The 16,397-nt window shown below is 36.7% G+C and overlaps 2 protein-coding genes across 2 annotated transcripts in view; both read left to right on the forward strand.

The window, feature by feature from the left end:
* LOC109232125 (putative TrmH family tRNA/rRNA methyltransferase) overlaps window positions 1–5,488 on the forward strand; it is a 7,701-nt gene extending 2,213 nt beyond the window's left edge. The window contains exon 4 of the mRNA XM_019397793.1: window positions 4,867–5,488. Coding sequence (XP_019253338.1) covers window positions 4,867–5,078 — 212 coding nt within the window. The 3' untranslated portion in view covers window positions 5,079–5,488. The remainder of the gene's footprint in view (window positions 1–4,866) is intronic.
* LOC109232126 lies at window positions 6,020–8,788 on the forward strand. The gene is made up of 4 exons (XM_019397794.1): window positions 6,020–7,435; window positions 7,817–8,024; window positions 8,119–8,248; window positions 8,363–8,788. Exons 1-4 carry the CDS (start codon window positions 6,558–6,560, stop codon window positions 8,605–8,607), a joined length of 1,461 nt encoding a protein of 486 aa, XP_019253339.1. The 5' UTR covers window positions 6,020–6,557; the 3' UTR covers window positions 8,608–8,788.

Consider the following 16,397-nt stretch of genomic DNA (forward strand, 5'->3'; position numbering starts at 1 on the left):
TGTAGCATAAGAATTTTAAACAAACAAAATAATCTTGTATCTCATTCTACAAGTAAGAAGGACCATAGTTTTTCTACGTGGCTTATTTCTACATTTCGTGCTTTATCTTTTGCTAACACTGCTTACGAATAAGAAAAGAAATGTAAGGTTTTTGGTTCTCATTCCTTTTTTCTAATATAAGTATATGGTAAACCGCACCGTGTCACCCCTCTATCTAGGAGCTCACACAGTGGCCGGTTCTCAGTTTGCTCCCCTGGTGACTCAAACCCCTTTATGGCCAGTGGTGGAAGTCCTTACAACAAATCTATTCCTTGCCATTTATCTCATGCTCCGCACTGTTCTTTCATATTGACTTTTCTTCACGCGACAAGATATTACTCTCACCTTTGTCGTTCATACCGAATTCATCAAGATTGCTAGCCTTTGGTCTTCACGTGGTCGAAATGTTGCTGCATTGCCATTTTCACTTATTAGCCTTCTAACCAATAATGAGAAGTTGGAGTCCATCTTTGATTGATAATGTGAAAGATGGTTATATTTGATCATGAAAAGGGGCACGCCCCAAAATGGATTGAGACGTGGCCGGCACCCAATGCCTATTAACTTGCACCTAGCGAACCGTAATGATGTAGTACATCCCCAATTCGCATCCACGATCCAATTTATTAATCAATCAACAAAGTTTAACGAATAAAGTGAACTAAATACCATTTCAATTAGAGTCTCTAACCCAAAATATTACACAGTTCATCTGTGAACCCTCTAGGACGCTATGAATAAATGGATAAAATATCGGGTCTAGCCCGCACTATACAAGAGGAAGTAATTGAATAGAGTATCCTCACGAAGTCAAAAGGCGGGCTCACTAAAAGTATAAAGCTACAGGAATCCTAGCTCGTACACAGACCGTCCTGCACCTGACCAACCGCTCAACCTAACACCGTTTAAACAAATGATGCTTGAGTATCAAAATACTCAGATATGCATCGTAGCCGCCACTCGTGGTGGGGCAAGCATTATACAGATATAAAGAATATATCAGATGCATAAAAGATCAATTAAATAAATAGTTTAATTGATCGAAGCAGATAATGTGAACTCAATTTAAGATGCATGAGAGATAAATCAAGTAGATAGTTTAATTTATCAAGCATGTAAAGAAACACAAGTCACTTGAAGCATGTTTCGGATTCTTAAGACCATTCAAGTGTCGTCTAACTTATAATTTCAGTGACGAACTCAAAGTATCACAACAATAGTCTGCTATATGACAATAAAACACAGACACCTTCCATTCGTGTTTCAATATTATGCACACAAATGGTGCTGGAATACATCGGGATGCCATCCACGATGACTGCCATACCATCCCCAAACAGTTAGGCCAATGTATACTAGACAAATCACATTCTTTGGTTTCTTTTTTCAAAATCATGGCCATTGGTCGAAAGATCATTTCTTTATGTAGTACATCAAGGACACAAGAAGGTTGCCGTACCACTCCCATACTTGAGACAACACGCGCTCGTCGCTATGTATATTATTTCGAGTCATGGCCTAATAGACGAATTTCCCTTTATTAATCAAGTGTCCAATTTCATGTGTTAAGTGAAAATCAAGAGATAGGAGCACAACAATATGTCCGAAAGCATGTTAAAACACATCATGCACATCATATAAATAGTATGGTGCATTACACAATAACACAGAGATTAAAAATCATACACACTTTTTTATATACCTCAAAACGTAGCATTTTAGGCGATTTTATTGTTTAATCCCAACCAAAGAGTAAACCATGCAAGATTGTTTGTCACGTGCATGTAATCTCATCAAGTTACTATACCAAAACTACATATTAATTTTGAGAACACACAAGAAGCTAGAAGCTAAGCATACCTCGAAATCTCTTTAAATAAGCTAAATATCGCGCCGTTTGTCCAATGATGCCCAACGATGTCAATCTACGTATATAAATTCATGGATGTCAATAACGTGTCACAGCGCTACTAATTTAACCAAGTGTTGTGCACTTAGACTTAGTTTCCAAAAATTCCATAATCCCCCTTTTTTAGGTGATACCATGGTTAATCACCTTAAATAATTCCAACAATGGCGTCAATACATTCATTAGTGTCGTATAAGTTTTCCATTAAAAACCCACAAGCACTATTCATCGTCTACTCATCAACCTCGCAACCTCCATTAATGTCAAGTTAGGGCTTTACACTTATTGTCAATCCAACCACCAGCCAACTCAAATAATACCTTTTACAACCATATGTACTCATAAATAACTCATATTTATTGTTCACAAGTGTAGAAATTAGCTTCTTGAATAAAAACTAAAAAATCAACTTACCTTGGTGTTCTTGTTGAAATCTAGCCAATCCAAAGATATATTGATGTACATATAAGTGTTAACTAACTTTAATCAACACAAAATATTGGACAAAACTTACCTTGGATGGCATTGGAAGGGGTCTTGGCCGAGAGCTCTTGAAGAACTAGGCTTAGCTATTTGTTTGGTTTCTTTGCAACAGTAAAGACCCAACTACAGAGGAAGGTATTTTATGTCTAATGGCTACTCATTTGTTTGGACCCCCACTTAATTGGAAAAACTTATCAGTTTGAGTGATTAGGAAATAGCATATGTATTTAAGTTGAATTTGGTCTTTAGCTGCTCTATTCGACGCATCTTTTTCTTATTTCGTCCCTTTTTTCCTTTCTTTTTTGGTTTTGTAATTCCATCTCCCATTTGGAATATAATTAAATATTCATACTCCGTCCATGTACCTGGAACAATGTATATACTCCATGTGTCCCAACTTATGTGGCACCGTTCAGATTTCGAGAGTTAAACTTCTAAATTTTGACCGTGAATTTGGATATAGAATCTTTAAGTTTTTTGAAATAAAATCTACATATTTAAAAACTACATAAAAAGTATTATAAGTCACAATACAACAACAACAACAACGAGCCAGTGTAGTCCCACAAGTGTGGTCTGGGGAGGGTAGTGTCTACGCAGACCTTGCATCTACCCCGATGGGGAAAGTCACAATAGTTAACAATTTAAGAAATTTGAAAAGCATATGAAAAAAAATTGCGGTCAAAGAATAACTCGTTTGACTCTTCTTGATGGTGCCACATAAATTGGGACAAAAGGAGCAGGTATTAACATGTCCGATAATATTTTCCTCAATCCGTCGTCATCAATGGTACGCAAAAAAATATTTGTTATATTCTTATGCGTGCTTAAAGTATTAAACTTAATTAAAAAAAATTCGAAGCGCTACAATTTGGGACTAGTACATGTGGCTATTTAAAAGATTTCTGATCTCTCTCGTCTCAGTGTTTCAAAGGAAAGGACCTTTGAGTGGGCACACAAGTTATGGACGTCTATCAGCTTGTTTGTTAAGGTCTTGTTATGCAATCAAGAACTTTTCTCATATAAGCATTTTGAAAGTCCTCCAAATTGGTAAGCTATGTTGCTCGGACTCTCCGAAAATGTGGCCGGATACGTGTCGGATCCTCCAAAAGTAGTGCATTTTTGAAGGATCCGACACGGGTGCGGCTACATTTTGGAGAGTCCACGCAACATAGTTGGTAAGTAAATAAAACAGAATTTTGTAATTTTAGAAGGCATAAAGAATTTGGGGTTGGCTTTTCTGATGGTAAGCAACCCCCACTTCCAACCAAGAGGTTGTGAGTTCGAGTCACCCCAAGAGTAAGGTGGGGAGTTTTTGGTGGGAAGGAAGCCAAGGGTCTATTTGGAAACATCCTCTCTACCCATGGTAGGGTAAGGTCTGCGTACACACTACCCTCCCCTCCCCAGACCCCACTAGTGGGATTAATATTGGATTGTTGTTGTTGTCTTTATCAAAGGAAAAACTTGAATCTGCAAATCTGATTAAGCTGTATTAGTTGGTTTTAAAAGGTTATACACTTATGTGGTATACTGGTCCTCTGTGCAATTCCTGATCAGCAGAAGAGCAAGAAAGTTTCACGTTGATTAGTTGGTTAATCGGCACCACAGTGTTGCCTATGAACTGCTTTTGCGTCGAATGATCTTGAGGATTGACAGCAAAATCAAGGAAGAGGTTGCTAAGCGTATTGCTTATACTCTAGGTAGGAAAATTGTTCTTGCTGTAAAAGGCATTGAAAATATGGGAAAGCTACCGTGCTGGATTACTGAGAGACTATCTGCTAGATTTCTTAAGTATAATAAATAAGTAATTTGAGAGGATAATACTTTTTCAAAATATGCACTTATCTTCTTCAATGAAAAAATGTGTAGTTTTTTGCTTTAATCTCTTCTACTGAATCTAAAATACTTTTACGGAAACTGCAGCTTTCATAGGCTTCATCATTAGTAATTTAGCTAGAATACTTGTGCAGCTGTGGCAACTGATGGGCTAAAGCCGTTGTCTTTTACACTACAATGTCTAGAAAATCAGAAACAAAATCTTCTTGTCAAGGCATCACAGATACATAAAACACCGGAAATTAGCTGTAATTAACCTTTAGTGTCAACCAACTATGAATATCCTGTATGGTGTGGTGTCCGTCTTCTGCCATTAGGTCAGTTGAATATCAGCGATCCAATGGCTAAAAGAGATGACTGCATCATGCGTTAGCTGTATAAAAATTGAAGTCACTGAGTGCTGCTGCTGAGAGCTATAATTTAGCACCATTTTAATGGCTCCGATTTTATATGTTCGTTTAGTTTATGTTGTCTAGATTCTCTATAGCACTTGTGTACGTGTTTTTTGCCCAACCTTTCTACACAATTATTACTTTATATGATCATGTAGTTTTAGCTAGGTTGTGGACTGAAAGTTAGAACTAATTTCTTTTTTCCAGTTTGGGCTGGATTCTCTGAGAGAACACGTGAGGGAAACAAGTTTATTGTAGCTGAAAGACCTTCGAAACAGGCGAAGAAAAATTACTGCATGGAAACGTCTGAATCTATTGCCGAGGAGCGAAGACTGAAGAGGGAATCAAATGGGTTCTTTGAAGATACTGGGAAGGAGGAATCGCCTTCAAATCTTTTAGATACCTTGTTTGATGATTAGTGCCGGAAAAAAACAAGTTACGCATCCTTCAGCTTCATCCACAAGGCCAGGCTGATTTATTTAGACAGAACCGAAGCAAGTCAACTGTCGAAGGGGGATTTTGGTTATTAGTGGAGTAAACTACGGAAAATAGGAATTTAGAACCCTAAGTAGTGTCACTGATTAGCCATCATATAATATAGCATTTTCACATGAATTTTGTATCTACAAGTTTTTTGTAAAGAGATTGCAGGTTTAGCATGTTTCAGTCCCCTGTTTGATGTATTGAAAAGCTAATACTAGACGGAACTAGATCAGAGGGGCCAGGTGCCATTTTCTGATCGTGGATCAAGCATGTTCTTTGTACACTTGAAGCTCGGTCTTAAGACGGCCATTGCACAATTATAATATTAAGTTCAGAGTTCAGACTAGGCAAATGATTGCAATTGTAGCTCTATTCAGCAAATGATTGCAAATGTACATAATGTATATAGTATCTCCTTTTGCATCAGCGATCCTCTCACAATGTCGAAGTGTTAGGTAATGCCTGGGAATTGTGCCTTGATTGGCTCACCTCCATCTCTATTTGACTTTACTCTAGTAGATCAGAATCTAGAGGTAGAACTAGAAATTTCAATGGCATGAAAGCACTTAAATGCCTTATATTAATGGTCTTTATACGCCAAAAATGAGTTGTGAGACTATGGTCATGAGTTGCATTTGCATCTGCCAGAAGAGAATGGTTCATCCTGTCCTGTAAAGAATGAAAATGACATGGTAGAAAATCACTTCAAAAAGGATATAAATATAATAGTATATTCCACCTTTATCTACTAAATACTTGACTAGCTGTTGCGTGTGTCATGTGGCAACTTAACTCTACACCTCTTATGTGTAGCTTCTGTTAAAGCATATTAAACTTTATATTATAAGACTAATAAACTGCTCCATTGTTAGAATTTTTCTTGGTTTTAGACGTCTTTCCATTGAGTAATATGGGAAAAGCTTAGGTAGATGAAGGTCATCCATTATAATATATCAATCAAGACTAGAAAAACTTTGATGATTTCTCTTTCTTTACAGTTGTTTAAATATCCAAGAGAAAGAAAGTCCTTGTTCACAGGTACGAGTTAGGTATTTTTTTGTTGTCACAGACAAGAAGCTCAACCATTAAGCCACTATGGTCAAACATTTCTAACCCCACCTTCATTTCATGGAGCAGTTGGGATGTGCTTTCGTCTCTTTATCTAACGTTTAACTTGCTCTGCTCAGACTTTCACCAGTAAACACACAACATCCTTTTCAATGGGAATCAACATTTTCTAAATCACTAACATGAGAAGTACTATAAATGTGATACACAAAATGCACATATGATAGTCAGCCAAAAATAAATGTTACTAATGAGAGTTTTGTTCCTTCTTTTAGCAATTAATCCTAGTAGCTCTTTCATACCTTCAATTAAGGCTTAGTTCAAGAGAATTGACTAACCTCAAACTCATGCAGTCAAGAGAGCCAGTGCAGCTTTCATGCAGAAAACAGTTTTCCTGCATGTTGCATGTCTTCAGCCGGAGAATTCACCGGCTTTGCTCGAGGATACGGTGGCTGATGTGGCGACGCCCGAGGTCTAAGGTGGTGATCAAGAGGTTTGGGAAGCTGAATTCAAGAGGACATCATGGCCAGCTCAAAGAAAAACCAAGCATCAAATCATTAACAACTCATCCGAATGCCCAAACTAGGCCTATTCGACTAGCCACTTTCAATGCTGCATTATTTTCCCTTGCACCAGCTGTGCCTAAGGCTGAAAAATCAGTCATTGCTCATGATGATGATGACGATGACGGTTTCAAATTTCAAAACCAGGTAAAGTCTGAGATTAATAGCCGTCCTAAGAGCATATTGAAACATTCCCCTCTTCATCCCACATTAATAAATGGTGCAAAACCAAAGCCAAGAGTGTCAATAAACCTTCCTGAGAATGAGATTTCATTAGCTCAGAACAGGGTATTCGGTATGTTGGAAGATGACTCCACCAAGATTTTGAGTTTAAACAACAACAGTCTAGCTCCTGTTAGGTCTCCGATATGCTTCCCCGCAATGGCTAAATGGATGAATAATGATTATGGAGGCGACTACTTGAGTGGAACAAGGTCTATTCTTGATGTGTTGAAAGAAGTGGATGCTGATATATTGGCTTTACAAGATGTGAAGGCTGAGGAAGAGAAAGATATGAGCCCTTTATCTGATTTGGCTCATGCTCTTGGTATGCACTATGTGTTTGCTGAAAGCTGGGCTCCTGAATTTGGTAATGCTATTTTATCCAAATGGCCTATTAAGAGATGGAGAATACAGAAAATCTTTGATGATAAAGATTTCAGGTGCCGCTCTTGGAACTATCACTTCTATTAAAACTTTTGTTGACAATATCTATGTTTAAGGAATTGTATGTACTCCTGATTGCGTTACTTAGTGTTAGTTTTGTATTTTCGCTTCAGTTTTCCGATTGGTTTGCCTATTGTTGCCCCTTCCTTTTATCTTTCCTGAGCCGAGGGTCTTCTGGAAACAACCTCTCTACCTTCTTAAAGGTAGGGGTAAGGTCTGCGTACACATGTACTACCTTAACTGAAAATTTAAACTATCATAAACTAGAATACTTTTATTTTATCCTTCAAAAGTTTAAACGTAATCCCCGAATGAAGGGTCTTTTTTTTCTTCTTTTTTCTTGGTTCTTTATGTAGCTGGTGTATTGAATGATGCAGGAATGTGCTTAAGGCTACGATTGATGTACCACGGATGGGAGAGTTAAACTTCTGTTGCACTCAACTTGATCATTTAGATGAGAATTGGAGAATGAAGCAAATTAACGCGATAATACAGTCAAATGATCATCCTCATATTTTAGTCGGAGGCTTAAATTCTCTAGATGCCTCAGATTACTCATTAGAGAGATGGACAGATATTGTGAAGGTACATAAAAAAAGTCCCAATTCTTATACCTTTACTTTTTGGATTACTAGTATCCTTTACTCAGTTTCTTGATCACACAATGTCTTCATTACAGTATTATGAGGAGATAGGGAAGCCAACTCCAAGAGTTGAGGTCATGAAATTCTTGAAAGGGAAAGAATACTGTGATGCAAAAGAGTTTGCAGGGGAATGTGAGTCAGTTGTTATCATTGCTAAAGGCCAAAGTATGAATCTTTATCTTAAAGTTTCTATGAAATCTTTCTCTTATCTTACTTGGAACCATAATATGAGTTGCTTACTATTTTTTCTCAATCATGTTTTATGTCATTTTGGTACAGATGTGCAAGGAACATGCAAATATGGAACTCGAGTTGATTATATTTTGGGTTCACAAGGCCTGCCTTATGCATTTGTGCCTGGATCGTACTCTGTTGTTTCGTCGAAAGGCACGTCCGATCACCATATAGTTAAGGTGGAAATCATGAAAGTAGCAGGCAGTGCTAGGAAGAATAGTAAGAAACTGAAGAAAGTAAAACAGAAAGTTGTGAGGATGACAGGTTCTTGTTCTTCGAGAGGGATTTAATTTGGCAATCAGACACTTGGAAACTATGGTTATTAGTTTCTGAGGTCTTTAGCCTCTTCTTTTCTCTTTGTCCTTGTTTTTTTTCTGCTGGAGGTGTATACATTTTTCTACTTTGTGACTGACTACAGTTTCATTAAGATGCAGATCTATGTTCTCTTTTTGTTTGACCTAGCTACAGTATATCCAGTCATCAACATTATACTCTTAACTTCACCTTTTTAATATTTCTCTAGCTCTTAATTTAAGAATTGGCTCAAGGATAAGGGTAAGATTTAAAGAACCCCTAGTTATTTTATTAGTTTTTGAATAAGCCCTGCTCAAATAGAACTACGTGGAAATAGATGATTCATATAATCGATCTCAATTAAGGTATAGTTGATTGAGTTGCCAAATTTTGGTGATCATGGTTTTTATATGGAACCTAAACATGTAACTTGTATAAAATATACTAAAAACTAGTTAGATGATCAATATTTAACTTGTTAAATATTGATCAGTCAACATTTGTAGGCTGAATTAGTTGGCAAAAAAAATTCGGATTCCTGATGTTCCAAAAGGTAGTCTTACATATTCTTTTGGGATGTCCCAAATGTTGTCTACTTTCTATTGAAAACGAAACGGTGAAAAAATTCATTCCTGAAAAAAGGCCCTTTTTTTTTTAAAGTTGAAAGAAACAGTTGAGATTCATTTTCAGAATTGTTAAGTTATTCATTATTCATCCCAAATAAATCTCAACTTACCAACCTCTAGCCATTAGTCATAGACTTACCAAAACTAGCCAACAAAAATTAAAAAACCAAATAATAGGGTTCTTTCTCTCAAAGAATCACATGCAAAAATCACCTTCCATATTTTAAAGCGTGATTAGCAACATTAGATACAAGACGGAAAGGAAATTTCATGGACGGGGTAGCAAATAAGGTGATGAAATACAAAAATCTATACAATATTCCAAAAATCTAAACAAAAAAGGAACTTTTCAAATGGGTATAGTTGAAATTCATTGAAAGTATATAGATAAGTCAATATACAAAATTTGAGGAAGATTGGAGGTGATTTGGACTGGTTTTGTATCAAAATTCGTAATTAAATCGAGTTCAAAAAAGTCTTCTGCGACACATGTATCAAACATGTATCATGCATGTATCACACACACAGGTATATATGGATATACATGTGATACACAATTGATACAAATATGATACATATGTGATACACAAATGATACACAATGTGATACACATATAATTTTTTTCATGTTTAGCTTTTACTTCGAATTTTCAATTCAAACCACCTCAAAACTTCACCAAATCATCCCAAAACTGAGATTCAAGCTCCTTAAGTTGTGCCCAATCTATTCTAATAACACCCACTCAAAATAAAGCAAAAATTTGATATTTTTTTGCTATAAATAGCTAATTGGCTAATTTGGCTAATATTAGTAATATTTTATCAATTGGCCAATTTTTGTAATGAGCTACTTATAAATGGACATAGCTGGTAATTTCTCATTTTTAAACTGAAAAAAAGTTAAATTGCTCTCTGCAAAATATTTACGCGAAAACAATTTTAGAAGATGAGAGTTCTCCAAAGACTTTGTGATAAATTATAACCAAAAGCTTTACAAGAACGAAGTGACGTTGAAACAATGTAGAAAGAACAAGTAAACAATAAAGAGATTTTCTTATCCAACAAAATTTGAGAATAATTTAATAAAAATAGGTAAAATGAAGATAGTGCTGAGTTTTGTCAGTCCATGACAATTGAACAACACATACTAGATTAGTCCATCTGATAAAAATTGTGAATAATTTAGCAAGATAAATAGAAAGAAGATGGTACCAATTTAACCCATCCGACAAAACTTACAAATGATTGAACATAAAAGTATTGTCCTTCCGATAAAAGTTGTAAACAATTTACCAAGATATATAGAATAAAGACATCATCAAGTTTAGCCCATTCCACAAAATTTGTGAACGGTTGAACAAAACATGGAAGGTCCATGTGACAAAACTTGTGATGACCAATTCAATAGTATCGAGTAAAACTTGTGAATAGATGAACAAACGCGACTTTTTCATGTCTAATTTTTTTTAGTACTATAATGATTTGAATTTGAATTAAAAATGAATATACATGATTCATATAACCGATCCAATTAGTTCGGAATTAACGCGGTATCAGAGCAAGGTTCGGGTTTTTACATATAATCTAGGGTTAAGATGTCTTCATCATCTTCAACAAAGTACGAAGTAAAGAAATTTGACAGGGGTTCTAGTTTCAGTCTATGGAAGATTAGGATGAAATCGTCCTTGGTGTTACAAGGGTTATGGAAGGCAATTGATCAGGATTTTCCTGAAGAGATGAAGGAGACAAAGAAGGCAGATCTGAAGGAGAGGGCTTTGAGTGCGATCTTCATGAGCGTTACAGATAGCGTTCTTCAGGAAATTGCTGAAGAAACTTCTGCAGCAACGGCATGGAAGAAGCTGGAAGATCTGTATTCTAAGAAAATCGCTAACAAACCGCCTCTACCTGAAAAAGAGGTTATACAATCTCCGTATGAATGAAGGTACACCTGTTAAAACTCACATTGATGAGTTTAATTCAATTATAATGGACCTGAAGAATGTGGATATCAAAATTGAGAGTGAGGAACAGGCCTTGATTGTGTTATGTTCTTTACCACCGTCTTATGATACTTTTGCCGATACGCTGCTATACGGGAAAGACAACATTTCACTAGAAGATGTTAGTAATGCACTTAAATCTAAAGAGTTGAAAAAGAGCTTTCTAGACAGCAGAATTGAGGGCGAGGGTCTTGTGAATAGAGGAAGAATACAACAAAAGGACTTTAACAGGAAAAAAGTCAACCGCCAGATCAAAGTCTCGGGCAAGGAAGCAACACTGTTATGAGCGCGGGGAGCAAGACCACTACAAGAGAGATTGTCCTAAGATGAAGGAGAAAAGAGGGAAGCATAAAATAGATAATTAGGCAAATATTATTGACACTGGCAATAATTCTGATGATAGTGACTATGTAGGGGAAGTCTGTGCTGTGAGTTTTAGTCATGGGCAGAATTCTTGGATTCTTGATTCTGGTGCTACTTTCTACATGTGTCCACACAAGAATTGATTTGCAACTTACAAGCAAATGAGTGGGACTGTCTATATGGGAGAGGATAATCCATTACCAGTAGAGGGGGTTGGTAACATCAAATTGAGAATGTTCGACAGAATTATCAGAAACATTGAGTGTTGGCATGTTCCTCGGATAAAGAGAAATTTGATTTCTCTTTCGACTTTGGATGATCAAGGGTATAAATTTCACTCCGATAATGGAATACTTAAAGTGTGTAAAGGCTCCATGGTACTCATGAAGGGTAAACTACATTCTAAATTGTATCATCTTTAGGCCAGTGTAGTTGAAGGAGAAGCTGCTATAGCTTTTGGGAAAAGTGATCTGAATCAGTCTCAGTTGTGGCACTTGCGACTTGGCCATATAAGTGATAATGGATTGTCTTTGTTGAGTAAGCAGAATTTGCTGAATGGGTACAAAAATCAAGTTTTGAATTTTTGTGAGCACTGTGTGTTTGGTAAACAGACAAGGGTAAAGTTCAGCAAGAAGGCCGAGCACAAGACCAGAGACAAGTTAGATTATATACACTCTGACTTGTGGGGTCCAAACAGAGTTCCCCCCATGAGTGGTGCCAGGTATTTTATGACTTTGATTGATGATTACTCAAGGATGGTATGGGTATATTTTCTGAAAACAAAAGATGAGGCATTTTCAACATTTGTTAAATGGAAGACGATGGTTGAGAGGCAGACGGAAAGAAAAGTTAAGCGTCTTAGAACTGACAATGGGTTGGAATTTTGCAATTCTGAGTTCGATAATTTCTGCAGCAGGGAGGGCATAGTGAGACACCGCACTTGTGTCGGAACACCATAACAAAATGGTATTGCAGAATGTATGAATAGAACTCTATGTGATATGGCACGAAGCATGCTTTCACACTCATATGTTAGCAAAGATTTTTGGGCTGAAGCAATCAATACAGCTTGTTATTTGGTTAACAGATCTCCATCCACAGCTATTGAGTTCAAAACTCCATTTGAGGTATGGTCCGGTTCGCCTGCTGATTATTCAAATTTAAGGATATTTGGTTGTCCTGCTTATGCTCATGTGAGGGATGGAAAACTTGAGACGAGGGCAAAGAAGTGCATATTTCTAGGGTATGCAATTGGAGTGAAAGGTTATAGGTTGTGGTGCACAGATCAAAAGACTCCAGGGCTAATTATCTGTAGGGATGTAACATTTAATGAATCTGCCTCACTGGACAGTCAGAGGGAGAAGGCAATAGCAGAAACAGATCGTGGTGTTAGTGACCGCATAGAGCTAGAAATTGAATCTCCACTAGCTCGGCCCAGTAGTTCTAAAGTAGAGGAAGTGGAGGAGGTGCAAAATATCGATCAAGATGATAATGCACCTGCGCAACAACCCTATAGCATTGCAACATGCATAGAGAAGAGAGTGATCAATCCACCACAAAGGTTTGCAAACGTAGCTGATGGTAATTTTCTTGGATATGCTAATTTTGTGGAGTTTGCTTTGCCTGTTGCAGAGACCATTGATGTGCTTGATCCTAATAGCTATAAAGAAGCTATTTCTAGTCCAGAAGCAGATCAATGGGTTGGTGCTATGAGTGAAGAGATTGAGTCTCTTCATAAGAATCAGACATGGAAGCTTGTTCCATTGCCAAAGGGACATAAGGTACTAGGCTACAAATGAATTTTCAAAAGAAAAGAGGGAAATCCAGGGGTTGAAGCATCAAGGTACAAGGCAAGATTAGTAGCTAAAGGTTTTACACAGAGGGAGGGGATAGATTACAATGAAGCGTTCTCTCCAGTGGTAAAGCATAGCTCTATCAGGGTCTTACTGGCTTTGGTGGCTCTTCATGACTTAGAACTAGAGCAGTTAGATGTGAAAACTGCATTCTTGCATGGTGAGTTGGATGAGCAGATTTATATAAGTCAACCCGAGGGATTCATTACTCAGGATAAGAAAAATCATGTTTGCTTGCTTAAGAAATCTTTATATGGTCTGAAATAGTCGCCTAGGCAGTGGTATAAAAGATTTGATACATTCATGATTCAAAATGCATTTTCTCGAAGTGCATATGATAGTTGTGTGTATTACAAAAAGCTTGAAGACGGTTCTAGTGTATATTTGTTGTTATATGTGGATGACATGCTTATTGCTGCTAAAAGCATGTCACATATTACCCGATTAAAGAAGCAGCTAGGTGAGGAGTTTGAGATGAAGGATTTAGGTGCTGCAAAGAAGATATTGGGGATGGAGATTACTTGAGATAGAAGGGTTGGAAAGCTGATGTTGTCCCAACGGTCCTATATTGAGAAGGTCCTCAAGAGATTTAATATGACAGGTGCTAAATCTGTCTGTTCCTTTTGCTTCCCATTTCACGTTGTCTGCAGAGATGTCACCAAAAACAGATGAGGAGATGGAGCAAATGTCTAGTGTTCCATATTCGAGTGTTGTAGGTAGCATTATGTATGCTATGGTTTGCACTTGCCCTGACATTTCACATGCTGTTAGTGTTGTGAGTAGATACATGGCGTGTCCTAGTAAAGAACATTGGCAGGCGGTGAAGTGGATCTTGAGATACTTGAAGGGTACTACAGATGTAGGCTTGACTTTTTACAAAGACAAGTTGAGTGAATCCTTAGTTGGCTATGTCGATTCAGATTATGTAGGGGACTTGGATAAGAGAAGATCTCTGACAGGCTATGTTTTACTCTTTCTGGTAGTGTCATCAGTTGGAAGGCGACTTTGCAATCTGTCGTTGCTTTGTTTACCACAGAAGCTGAGTATATGGCAATTACGGAAGCAGTTAAAGAGGCTACTTGGCTACAAGGCTTGGTAACTGATCTGGGACTAGCTCAGAAAAAGACACAAGTTTTTTGTGACAGTCAGAGTGCCATTCATCTTACTAAGAATCAGATGTTTCATGAGCGGACGAAGCATATTGAAGTCAGACATCACTTTGTTCGAGACATTATATCAAAGGGGGTTGTTAATGTGGGGAAAGTATCTACGCATGATAATCCAGCTGATATGATGACCAGGGCAGTCCCGGCCAACAAGTTTAGGCATTGCCTAGACTTGATTGGTGTGTGTAGTACTCAATAATAGAGCCCTTGCGAGGGCTGAGGGCAAGGTAGAGAGACGCTGTTCCTGTTGATGAAGAGAATTCAAGCCAAGTGGAAGATTTGTTATTTGTGGCTTGAATTATTTCCTTGTATTTTTAGGAAATCCATAGTCCCTATAGGTTTAGGAAAATCCATGTCCTAATAGATTTGGAAAAGGAAAACCTATAGTCCTTGTCAAATTGGAAAACCTTTCTCTTATATGGTTGGGATCTTTTGGGATCTATATATAGTGGTTGTAGTTGGGGGTTCTAAAGATTGTATTGTACTTTTCTTCTGTTTCATAGTGGAAAACTCTCTCTGCTTTTGCCCCCGAGGATTAGGCTTAGCCGAACCTCGTCAAAACTTGTGTTATGTTTTCTTCTCTATTTGCTTTGTGTGTGATTGTGTGCTAGTTAACCCACGATATTTCGCAACATAACGCTTACTTGATTGTTTGATACACTTTCAAGTCTCATATAGAAGAAAGGTTCATTTTAACTCTCATTTCAATTCCAAATTAAGAATTCAACTATAATTAGATTCTTCTGTAAATATTCAAAAAAGATAATAGTACTTTTATTATTCCCGTGGTTGGGAGACATAACGTTTTAGCTCTATTTATCTGAAAAAAGTAAAGAACAGGAGAAATAGCCATCACCCTTCGTTCACTGTAAAACACACTATACAGTGCGATGGATAATAGATAGAATAGGAGCTCAATCGAACTATTTGAATTATAACTTCAGAAAGGGATTACAAAGATAAATTAATCAAGATCCTTAAACAATACAAAAATATTCTTTATTTCGATTACTCTGCTTATGATAACGAAATTGAGAAGATTTACTCTTGAAGAAGTGAAAATGTGCAGCAACTACTTCTTAGAGGAAAAAAAGATAGGAAGAGGTTCTTGGGAAACCGTCTACCTAGGAACCATGAAAGGAATAATTGGACATGGTCCATTTGGTGAGATCCTAAGTAAAATAGTAGTTGTCAAAGTTGATACATAGTACTACTTCGATTGAGCTGTCTTACGTCTCTGAAATCAGATCTTTTTTTCCGATTAATAATATCATTTCGAAGTCATAATCAATTGCATATGTATTCACGCTTCCAATTTTGAACAAACTGTTAATGTATTTTAACAATAAAATATAATTAGACATGTTAAAATTTCTCATATGGTAATAAAATCGAAAAAATTTGGGAGAGTTTTTAATGTATTTGAGTTGTAAAATATGAATTAAAAGTATTCAAAAGGTAACTGTCATCTTTCTTGTCTTTGTGTTTTGTAAATTATGGATATCGTATTGTTATCAGTTATTAAGCCTTAGCTTCCCAAGGGATATCTATTAGTATTATTTATATATTTATTTTTGGTAAAGATTTTTTTAAGTCAACAAAATATTAGACATGTATTTATGATACATTACGTTAGTTTTTGTTGTCAAAAATCTTGTTGTGAATATTTAAATATTTAAATATGCAATGTTTTACTATTCAATACTTAATATTGAAATAAACAAAGGGCCTATTGTAATGTANCCCTTACAGGCGTGTGAATCACGCACTGCAGCCACA

Source organism: Nicotiana attenuata, chromosome 9, assembly GCF_001879085.1.
Source record: "Nicotiana attenuata strain UT chromosome 9, NIATTr2, whole genome shotgun sequence".
Taxonomy (NCBI): Eukaryota; Viridiplantae; Streptophyta; class Magnoliopsida; order Solanales; family Solanaceae; genus Nicotiana; species Nicotiana attenuata.

What these genes read in the sequence shown, in the direction of transcription:
- LOC109232126 (XM_019397794.1), top strand. Translation starts at nt 6,558, where the DNA reads ATGCAGTCAAGAGAGCCAGTGCAGCTTTCATGCAGAAAACAGTTTTCC. An exon ending in TTTGATGATAAAGATTTCAG is followed by an intron (nt 7,436 to 7,816) that starts GTGCCGCTCTTG and finishes TGAATGATGCAG; the next exon opens with GAATGTGCTTAAGGCTACGA. An exon ending in TATCATTGCTAAAGGCCAAA is followed by an intron (nt 8,249 to 8,362) that starts GTATGAATCTTT and finishes ATTTTGGTACAG; the next exon opens with ATGTGCAAGGAACATGCAAA.